The following is a 12257-nucleotide window of genomic DNA, read 5'->3' as shown; positions in this document are numbered from 1 at the left end:
TAGTTCTTTGATAGCCACATTAGCAGCAAATTAGCATTTCATTTTTGGGGGCAAAATACAAGAAAATATTTAAATCTGATCAAATCAGTGAAAGTGATAATCCTAGTGAAAATGACTTCTTTCTATCACTTGACAGTTAGACGTGTGTAAAACGTAACAGTGTTGCATCAGCCAGACATGCCTTCAACTTTGGTCATCAAAAACAGAAATTCCCCCTTCGTTTGAGCCCTTCAAAAAAAGGGGGGACAATTTATTCTATTATTGGGAAATATATAGAGTTCAACTTATGATACAACTCAAGCAAGAATTTAAAAAAAGCCTTACTCTCAAAACATCAAATGGAATGGATATGTAGGAAAATGGTGCCGACAGATAGGGCTGCCATGCTTCTAGCTTACAAGCATTTCGCAATAACATCTGCTAAACACATATATATGACAAATGCAATTTGATTTGAGCTGTTTGGTTTCCCGAAAACAGGTATGCACACACACACACACTGTGACTTCAGTCCATTTTCCTATGAGCCTGTGATGCAGCCCACTGGACAGGCCAAGCAAGGTCTTTCTCTTCTTTGTGGCAGGAGTGTGTGTGTGTGTGTACTAGAGGTCGACCGATTATGATTTTTCACCGCCGATACCGATTATTGGAGGACCAAAAAAGCTGATACCGATTAATCTGCCGTTTTTTTGTTGTTGTAATAATGACAATTACAACAATACTGAATGAACACTTATTTTAACTTACCGTAATTTCCGGACTTAAGCGCACCTGAATATAAGCCGCACCCACTGAATTTCAAAAAAAGTATTATTTTGAACATAAATAAGCCGCACATGTCTATAAACCGCAGGTGCCTACCGGTACATTGAAACAAATGAACTTTACACAGGCTTTAACGAAACACGGCTTGTAACAAAATTAATAGGCTTTAACGAAACACGGCTTGTAACAAAAAATTACAAAATTTGCAGTAAGCTTTAGTTGTCTTTTTGCACCGTCTTATCATCGACTCATTAAGACCAAGCTCCCGTGCAGCAGCTCTATTTCCTTTTCCAACAGCCAGATCAATCGCCTTCAACTTGAAAGCTGCATCATATGCATTTCTCTGTGTCTTTGCCATGATGAAGGTGACAAAATGACTACCGTAATCAGAATGATGGGAAGTTTGAGAGCGCTCGATTTAATCTAAACAGTAAACAAAAAAGTTGTTTGACCTTAACCCGTTCGGCAATTTCATTGGTCTAATGAAAGCTTCATGCCGCCAAAAAACTGAGCACATCACAGAATGTGTTTTTTTATTTATTTATTTGAAAGCGGGAAAAATCCATATATTAGCCACGTCATTGTTTAAGCGCGAGGTTAAGCTGGTAAAAAAGTTGTGGCTTATAGTCCGGAATTTACGGTAATATATACATCAATAAAATTAATTTAGCCTCAAATAAATAATGAAACATGTTCAATTTGGTTTAAATAATGCAAAAACAAAGTGTTGAAGAAGAAAGTAAAAAGTGCAATACGTGCCATGTAAGAAAGCTAACGTTTAAGTGCCTTGTTCAGAACATGGGAACATATGAAAGCTGGTGGTTCCTTTTAACATGAGTCTTCAATATTCCCAGGTAAGAAGTTTTAGGTTGTAGTTATTATAGGAATTATAGGACTATTTCTCTCTATACGAGTTGTATTTCATATACCTTTGACTATTGGATGTTCTTATAGGCACTTTAGTATTGCCAGTGTAACAGTATAGCTTCTGTCCCTCTCCTCGCTCCTACCTGGGCTCAAACCAGGTACGCATCGACAACAGAACACCCTCGAAGCAGCGTTACCCATGTAGAGCAAGGGGAACAACTACTCCAAGTCTCAGAGCCAGTGACGTTTGAACTGCTATTAGCGCGCACCCGCTAACTAGCTAGCCATTTCACATCGGTTACACCAGCCTAATCTTGGGAGTTGATAGGCTTGAAGTCATAAACAGCGAAGAGCGAAGAGCTGCTGGCAAAACATACGGAAGTGCTGTTTGAATGAATGCTTACGAGCCTGCTGGTGCCTACCACCGCTCAGTCAGACTGCTCTATCAAATCATAGACTTAATTATAATATAATAAACACACAGAAATACGAGCCTTAGGTCATTAATATGGTCGAATCTGGAAACTATCATCTCGAAAACAAAACGTTTATTCTTTCAGTGAAATACGGAACCGGTCCGTATTTTATCTAACGGGTGGCATCCCTAAGTCTAAATATTCCTGTTACATTGCACAACCTTCAATGTTATGTCATAATTATGCAGAATTCTGGCAAATTAGTTCGCAACGAGCAAGGCGGCCCAAACTGTTGCATATACCCTGACTCTGCGTGCAATGAACGCAAGAGCAATGACACAATTTCATGTTAGCAGGCAATATTAACTAAATATGCAGGTTTAAAAATATATACTTGTGTATTGATTTTAAAGAATGGCATTGATGTTAATGGTTAGGTACATTGGTACAACGACAGTGCTTTTTTCGCAAATGCGCTTGTTGAATCTTCACCCGTTTGTCGAAGTAGGCTGTGATTCGATGAGAAATTAACAGGAGTGCAATGTAAGGCAGGTGGTTAGAGCGTTGGACTAGTAACCGGAAGGTTGCAAAAACAAATCCCCCCCTGAACAAGGCAGTTAACCCCCGTTCCTAGGCCGTCATTGAAAATAAGAATGTGTTCTTAATCTGACTTGCTTAGTTAAATAAAGGTGTTTAAAATCTTTTTTTTATTTTTATAAATATACTGCTCAAAAAAATAAAGGGAACACTTAAACAACACATCCTAGATCTGAATGAAAGAAATAATCTTATTAAATACTTTTTTCTTTACATAGTTGAATGTGCTGACAACAAAATCACACAAAAAAAATCAATGAAAATCCAATTTATCAACCCATGGTGGTCTGGATTTGGAGTCACACTCAAAATTAAAGTGGAAAACCACACTACAGGCTGATCCAACTTTGATGTAATGTCCTTAAAACAAGTCAAAATGAGGCTCAGTAGTGTGTGTGGCCTCCACGTGCCTGTATGACCTCTCTACAACGCCTGGGCATGCTCCTGATGAGGTGGCGGATGGTCTCCTGAGGGATCTCCTCCCAGACCTGGACTAAAGCATCCGCCAACTCCTGGACAGTCTGTGGTGCAACGTGGCGTTGGTGGATGGTGCGAGACATGATGTCCCAGATGTGCTCAATTGGATTCAGGTCTGGGGAACGGGCGGGCCAGTCCATAGCATCAATGCCTTCCTCTTGCAGGAACTGCTGACACACTCCAGCCACATGAGGTCTAGCATTGTCTTGAATTAGGAGGAACCCAGGGCCAACCGCACTCACAGGTATTTAACTAGGCAAGTCAGTTAACCTCTCTGGGGTATGTGGGACGATTTCGTCCCACCTACGTAACAGCTACTGAAATTCCAGTGGCGCGATTTTTGAATCGTTAGAAATACTATTACTTCAATTTCTCAAACATATGACTATTTTACAGCTATTTAAAGACAAGAATCTCGTTAATCTAACCCCACTGTCCGATTTCAAAAAGGCTTTACAACGAAAGCAAAACATTAGATTATGTCAGCAGAGTGCCCAGCCAGAAAAAAATCAGACAGCCATTTTTCAAGCTAGCATATCATGTCACATAAACCCAAACCACAGCTAAATGCAGCACTAACCTTTGATGATCTTCATCAGATGACACACCTAGGACATTGTGTTATACAATACATGCATGTCTGTTCAATCAAGTTCATATTTATATCAAAAAACAGCTTTTTGCATTAGCATGTGACGTTCAGAAAAAGCATAACCCCCGCAAACTTCCGTTGAATTTACTAACAGTTTGCTAAATTACTCACGATAAACGTTCACAAAAAGCATAACAATTATTTTAAGAATTATAGATACATTACTCCTCTATGCACTCGATATGTCCGATTTTAAAATAGCTTTTCGGATGAAGCACATTTTGCAATAATCTAAGTACATAGCCCGGCATTACAGGGCTAGCTATTTAGATACCCACCCAGGTCAGCCTCCACCAAAATCACATTTCCTATAAGAAAAATGTTCTTACCTTGCTTGTTCTTCATCAGAATACACTGCCAGGACTTCTACTTCAATAACAAATGTTGGTTTGGTCCCAAATAATCCATCGTTATATCCAAACAGCGACGTTTTGTTCGTGAGTTCTAGAATGCTTCTTCACGGTCCCGCGCATGGCGCATTGGCGTGTCAAAAATGTCTAAATATTCCATTACCGTACTTCGAAGCATGTCAACCGCTGTTTAAAACCAATTTTTATGCCATTTAACTCGTAGATTAGTGATAATATTCCGACCGGGAGTATGCATTGAGCCTAAACAGCCGAATAAAATTTCTCCTCAGAAGCGACTCGTGCACGCGCCTCATTCAAAGGTCCTCGGAGCAGCTACTTACAAAAGGTGATAATGTGTTTCAGCCTGAGGCTCCCTCGTAAACCTTCAGGTTTTTCGCGGGCTCTGAGAGCCTATCGGAGCCCTGGGAATTGTCACGTTACAGCTAAGATCCTTACTTTTCAATAAAAAGATGCAAGACGCACGACTCCTTGTCAGACAGGGTACTTCCTGCTTGAAACCTTGTCAGGTTTTTGCCTGCCATAGGAGTTCTGTTATACTCACAGACACCATTCAAACAGTTTTAGAAAATTCAGAGTGTTTTCTATCCAAACCTGAACAATAATATGCATATTCTAGCTTCTGAGTTGGTGTAGGAGGCAGTTAAAAATGGGAACATATTTTTTCCAAAATTCTCAATACTGCCCCCTAGCCCAGACAGGTTAAGAACAAATTCTTATTTTCAATGACGTCCTACGAACAGTGGGTAAACTGCCTTGTTCAGGGGCAGAACGACAGATTTGTACCTCGTCAGCTCGGGGATTTGAACTTGCAACTTTTCAGTTAATAGTCCAACACTCTAACCACTAGGCTACCCTGCCATCCATAACCTGACACAGACAAACAGACAGACAGTGTAAGACTGTCTGTCTATCTAGCTGGAGGCATAGGAAGCATTAGCCTGGTTACTACCAGACTGAATTCTCGCGAGCTCACTGTTTTACATTTGCCCGAAGTAGTTTACCCCCGTCCCTGCTAAGGCTTCTCATGCTGCTCAGTTCCCACACCGCATCTCATTTGAGATTCGGTCTGGTGTTATCCAGGATAAAGAAGCATAGGCCTACTTAAAATTAATACATTTGCTTACATGATCCAGTTCTCTGAAGCAGGGATACGCTTGAAGTATCTTGGTATAACTGTCCTGCTCCTTAGTAGCATCAGAGTCGATGAAGGCCCGTCTTGCTTGGAATTCAAGGTCCAGGAGCTGGGAAACATCCTTCTGGTTGGGTCTGGCCTTGGTATTGTACATATCCTGTAGAGTTTTATAATGTCTCGCCTGGTTCTGTAGGCCTCTCAGTAGTTTCTGATGCCAGAAAACATCACAAACCCGACCAATTAACATTTAAAAATGTAGACTGAAATTAAGACCAGTGATTCCGCTGGTACTACCCCCCCAAACCTCTCATTCCACAGGAAACACTGAAGACTAAATAGTCACTTTGTTTCTAGTCCCTCATTTAGAGTAGTAGTAGAAGTTGCATTTATACGGAAACACTATCCACTATTTCAATTTGTGTACTTACCACCCAACTGTTCAACCTCTGGGGTGCTGCATCTAGATAGTGAGGATCTCTCCAAGATCAGGGTTGAGGAGGTGGATTCGTCAGTCTCATCAGTGGACATCTCCTGGCTGCTCTGAAATCTAAGGCTTTGTGGCCTCTTTCTTGAAAGGGTCGCTCCCTGCTTCTTTTTGGGGGTTGTCACATTCCGAATCCTTTTCAAAAGCTGCTTCTTCACAGATTCCTAAAAAACAACAAAATTGTTTGTGTTATAAATCACATTAAACCGAATCCAGAAATTAAACGATACAAGCAGACACATGTTGCCCTGATTGATCTGGATGAAGCACATCCCTCCTATTTTGAGTGTCAGATGTTTACACTTTGGCTGCCAGGTATCCAACAGTGCTGTGTTTGGAAACATGTGTTGAATACCTGAGTAGTGACTTACCCACTCAGCTCCACTGGTTGTAGATCTGTCCCGCAGCATTGGGTAGTACTCTATGAGACGCTTCGCCATTACAGTGAGTTCACGGCTGCATGGATACTGGAAGTCATCCCCTGCCGCTCTCTTAATGGAAATCATGCTTGTTACTCTGTTCCTGATTAATCGACAGCGAAGATCTTTGGAAAGGATATAGTCTTTGTCCAGCATGCTGATTTTCAAAAAAGGAGCTTCTTGATTGCTCCAACTCTGTGTCTGTGTATAAGACATACTGTGGGCTGACAAGCTGTACGGTTCTGGTGGAACCATGTTGGTCTCTTGGGTTTGGAGAGGGGTGGGGGGATGGAGGGGACAGGAGGGTGAAGGAAGGGGGGGGTGAAGAGTGGAAGGAGGTGGGAGTGGGGCTGAAATCACAGGTCCCAGAGGAGAGATGCCTAGTCCACACAAATTCTTCACCCTGTATGAGACATACATTTATTCTATAGTAATTATAAAGGCAAAGAACACCACACTGTAACAACAACCTAACAGCAAACACCAAAACAAGTACATCTGTAGATACCTGTATTGTAATGATTGCCAGGAAATGCTACTTTGATAACAGGAAACACTGTCTGCATGGTTAGATTAAATGTCTCCCAAATGTCAAAATCTAACATGACCTCATTTTCACCATGAGTAAATCTCCAAATGGTTCTCCTTCTGAAGAAGTGCTCTGGACCGGGAAAGAGACCATGTAAATCCTCCTTAGAGGCTGGGCAGCATGTCTGTGCTTATATTAGCAGCTGAAGAACACATTTAACCACATGGTAAATAGTTAAGTAAACGCAAAGTGTCAGGTTGATATAGGTTATGAGACATTAGCATACTGTCTTCCCTTTCCAGTTAATGCAGGAATGATTTACCAAGCTAGCTAATGTTAGCTAACAAAATGTGACTACCTGTATATCATTAACGTTGACGTCAATTACTTTAAACCAAAATATAGTGCAAGCTAATGAAACTAACGTTAACGCTAAATTGTCTCCCATATTGAAAACCTTAGTTAATCTTTGCTTGCCTAGCTAAGATTGTAGACAATGACTGACACCATCGATAATTTAGCTTCGCCGTCTTTGGCGCCATTTCTACTGATTTTCTATTGTCAATAGAAAGGGCACATTTACACCTCATTAACACTATTTCTGGCAATAAAGCACTCTCAATCTAACCAAAGTTAAAGTTTTTTTCAACGAATGGCCGTTCGTGCAGTTATTAACTGCAAAAAGGCAACGTTACCTAGTTAAAATTAGCATGCTAACTTGGTTTGCCAACTTTCCAATTCAAATGAACGTTAGCTAACGTTAGCTTGCTAAGGAGAAAGGTAGACGGTATAAACAAATTAACATTACCTTTTAATACTGCGGATGATATATGGTCCATGCCTGGATATGTCATCCATTCCATCTTCATTCATGGTGTTGTTAGATGAATGAAAGATTTGGACCGTATTTGACTTTTTAGTTTTTTAGGCCTCCCTTATTTAGCTAGATAATGTGATGAACGTACGTCAGTTAAGCAATATCACACGAGAGTGAGTGCTGAATATCAGCACGGCTGTGATTCGGTCGCAGGTACGAGGCCGCAGGTGGAAGATAATATTCAGTATAACAGCACGACCTCGAGTGTGATATTGCTTTTATACAACACTTCTACAAGCGCAATTTCTTAGTTAACAGTAATACGCGACAACAGATTATGATTTGTTTATTTATTTCCTCATTTATTTGGCTCCGCCAACACACATAGTTCCCCAACTGGTCTGGAACTGGACTGTTGCCAAGCAACACATATACATTTTCCTCCACACTAGCTTGCTACTGCTACTTTGTGTAGGTCTACACGTTACCGTCCTCTCCTGACGACCATTCATCATTTAACTCAAATGTTATTTGTGGAAATATGTTCATATTTGCGGTGCGAAGTTTGTTACAATTTAAGATAGAGAACGATTGTTAATGTAATTAACGGTTATTAGAACACCTGTAAAGCGGAGTGATACATGTATAGTTAAAAGTCCCAGTGGTGTTGTTCTCTACTCCAATAAATTACTTGGTTTTATTATAAATACTGAACATCATTTTCACTTCTTTCCGCCCTTTTCGTCGAAAGCAGTGGGAACGTTTTACTTGCGTTTAGTAACGTTCAAGATGCTTTGACGGTGCGTTATCTGCTGCGTTTTTATTACTTTTTAATTGAAACTGTTATTGAGCCATATCAATAGATTTCACAGTCGCAGCCCTGATTTCTGGCTGCTCTGTGGTATTGACGAATGCACTGAGGAATATAGTGTACAATTCCTTACATCATGTAAAGAGAAACCACCTTCAACACCTACTTGATTGCACCCGACCAGATGAACAGCCATCGGAGGAAAGCCAAGCACCACCGGAACAAGTAAGTAGCTAGCTTGCATTTTTTTTGTTCTCTGGATTAAAAAAATAATTTAATGAACAGACAATACACGGACCAAAGTCATACTGTCCATTAGGCTATTCGATCATTTTAGCCATAATGACTCTTATGGCTAAAGCTGGGTTAATGTGAAATAATCGATGATAAATAGGAACAAAACACTTAAATAGCACTATTGGTGACACTAAATACAATTTCAAATAATCATCTGTTTCTTTGATGTGTGGTACACAGGACAACATTCAACCCGATAGTCTTCTAGCTAACTCCAGCATCACTGATCAGCAACTCCATACATCTGACTCAGATGATGGGCAAAGGGGCATTGACCAACATGGAGCTGTTACAGTGCAACAAGTAAGTTACTCCGTTGGTGGCAATCTACTGAAATTGACCATATTTTTTTAAGTACTTAGATTTACTAATAGCATTCATAGTCAGTCTTCACAACCACTTCTCCTGTCATAAACATTATACTTGTCATGAACTAGTAATGTCCAGCCTCAGGATACTACATTCAATGTCAACATTTATTTTAGAATCTGACAACACATGCCACTGCTTTTGTGATAAATACCAGAGCCAAGCATCGTCTCTCACAGGTAAGATGCTTTTTCTGAACAGAGCATTTGGTTTGTTACATTATGCAGAGCATTTTGTAGTGGTTCAGTGATGGTTGAGTTCATTCTCAGTGCTAGGTTGTCCACCTTACTATTGTTGATCCCTTATGTCCTTATGTTAATGAATATGTCATAAGAAAATGTGAATATCATAGGTATACATGATGGTGTGTTCCAACCTCCATGATTGATGACATCCCCACCTCTCTCACTGTCTCATTTTCAGAAAGGTGTGAATGACATTGTTGCTGGGGTACAGCAGTATCAATCATCACTATTGGACAACCTCAGGAAGCAGATGGAGGCAGTGCTAAAGAAGCATTCAGGAAGCACATCAGGTCAACTTGAAAAAGATGCAATGGATATATTTGACAATTTCATTGACCCTTTTGCTGGCGTTGCAACAACATTTAGACAGGACAGTGTTATTAAGAAGCTGTTTGGACGCAGAGGAAATTCCAATTCCCTGAACCATATGCAGGATGAAATGTGGAGGATCAAAAGACATTTTCATCAAAGACAAATTATTTTATTATGTACCATTAGTCAAAAGTCTAGAGCAGTTCTTATCACACCCAAGGATTCTGTCTATGGTTGAAAAGGGACCCCAGATGTGCAGGGCAAGTTTTTTTCATGACATTGTTGATGGTGCTCTTCTAAAATCACAACCCTTATTTTCAGAGAAACCAAATGCATTGCAGATTGTTCTGTACACGGATGAAATAGAGATCTGTAATCCACTAGGATCCTTTGCATCAAAAAACAAGTTGTTAATGGTGTACTACACCCTAGGAAATATAAATCCAAAATACAGGTCTAAACTGGCTGCTATCAGGCTACTTGCCATGGCTATATCAGCAGACCTCTGTCAATCTGGTGTAGATGTAATATTGAATAGAATCATGGAAGACATGGATGCATTCATTGTACAGTGGGGTTAAAATGCTAACTATTAACGGCGAGAAAACGATATATGGTGCCATGGTCTCTCTGTCTGGAGACACCCTGGCACAACATGAAGTAGCAGGGTTCAGAGGGTGTGGGCTTTGCCTACAGTAAGTGCAGACACTGAGTGTTCTTTTGAGGACATGCAGTCACACTTCAATGAGGATGCATATACTGAAAGGACATTGGAGAAGCATGTCAGACAGTGTGATGAAATAGAAAAGGCACAGACTGACTTGCTTCGCAACAGCCTGAGAACAACATATGGGATCAATAGAAGGAGCAAGTTAGTTGAATTCTCAGCCTTTGATATCATACAACAAACTCCGCAAGACATTATGCATGTAATTCTGGAGGGCATAGCCCCAATGTATTTTGAATCGTCTTGTGGTGTCAGGACAGATTGATCTGGACTCAGTGAATTCTGCTATTCTTGGTTTCCCTTATTCCCCTCTAGATGTTAGCGATCGGCCATCCCCAATTTCTGTTAGTACATTAACGTCGAGTGATGGAAAACTAAAACAGTCATCTGGGCAAATGCTTGTCCTGCTAAGGATATTGCCATTCGTTTTGGAGAGTTTGGAAGTCAATGCATATATACGACTGACAATTGAGCTAATAGAGATTGTACAGATAGTATTTGCACCTGTTCTTTCCATTGTGACCGTGTCTAGGTTGAAGTTACTCATTGTAAATCATTTGAAGCATTGGAAGTAGCTTTTTCCAGACCGCAATGTTACACCTAAACAGCATTATATGATACATTTGCCATCACAGATAAAGTCATTGGGTCCAATGGTTAGACATATGTGTATGCGGTTCGAGTCTAAACATTGAGCTTGGAAGCCCATTGTTTAAAGAAACAATGTAAAAAAATATTTGCAAGTCTTTGATCAATCAGAACCAAATATATGAAAGCTGCCAAAATGTTGACAGTTCAATGCACCCCGTTTTTTCAAATGAAAGGGAGATGGGACCTGTATCAGAGGTAAAGATCGACAATATTTACGTGGAAAATTGAGGGACTTCCTAGGTTTCAATGAAGTAAACCATGCTGTATCACTCAAATGGCTTGTAATCAATTCAAATAAAATACATAACTCAGAAGTCCATGATCTTTGCCAAAGTACTGAATGGTAATATGCCAGAATTTGGACTGGTCAAAAACATATTTCTTGTTGATTCTAGGCTTTATTTTTTGGAATATCAACCATTTCAAACTATACGCTTTGATAGAAACATCATGGCTTATCAAGTTGAGGTCCCACACTTTGCACAGGCCACTGAGTTAGTGGATGCTGAAAAGCTGGTTGGTTTTACCTCTCATTACACAATTAGCAACAAGAGCCAAACTTATGTACAAGTCAAATACCATCTTGGGGAAGTAATAGAATTGTACAACAGTTCAAATGACTCAGTGTGTTCCCCAGATATGAAAAGTGTACTGTCTTTGTTCTGGACTGTATTTTGTATACATGATTGCTGTGTGTAAGATTGACAAAGCAGTGAATTCCATTTGGTCATTGTCTGTTCTTAATATGTTGACACGATTGTCGTAGTGATGAGACCAAAACGCAGCAGGTATGTGTATACTCATCTTTATTATGAGGAAAGAAGGCAAACCCAAAATAAACACGTATACAAAAAGAAACACACCGACAATAAACAGTCCTGTAAGGCTTGACGCTATACACGGAACAATCTCCCACAAATCACAAACACACCCTAATATATGGGACTCTCAATCAAAGGCAAATAGACAACACCTGCCTTCAACTGAGAGTCCCAACCCCAATTAATCAAACATAGAAACTGGCACACTAGACTAAACATAGAATACATGAAAATCAAACATTGCCCAAACACCCCGGAATACTTAAATCAAATGCCCCTTCAACAAACACACCACCCCGAACCACATAAAACGAATACCCTCTGCCACGTCCTGGCCAAACTACAATAACAATTAACCCTTATACTGGCCAGGACGTGACATATGTGAAGAGATGAAAAGGATACGATGCTTGAAATAAGAAATTCTGACTTTGACAAAGCAGTTTTGTACTTCTCAGTGTTGATGAAACAGCTTTATAATTCTGGTAATTCTAGTTT

At 40.1% G+C, this 12257-nt stretch overlaps 1 protein-coding gene across 1 annotated transcript in view; it reads right to left on the bottom strand.

Moving 5' to 3' along the window:
- Window positions 1-6459, bottom strand: part of LOC115163383 (breast cancer type 1 susceptibility protein homolog) — a 67599-nt gene extending 61140 nt beyond the window's left edge. The window contains 3 exon segments of the mRNA XM_029715210.1: window positions 5270-5485; window positions 5706-5925; window positions 6133-6459. Coding sequence (XP_029571070.1) covers window positions 5270-5397 — 128 coding nt within the window. The 5' untranslated portion in view covers window positions 5398-5485; window positions 5706-5925; window positions 6133-6459.
- Window positions 6460-12257: the final 5798 nt, after the last annotated feature.

Source organism: Salmo trutta, chromosome 2, assembly GCF_901001165.1.
Source record: "Salmo trutta chromosome 2, fSalTru1.1, whole genome shotgun sequence".
NCBI lineage: Eukaryota > Metazoa > Chordata > Actinopteri > Salmoniformes > Salmonidae > Salmo > Salmo trutta.
This window is presented reverse-complemented; position numbering and strand designations above follow the sequence as displayed.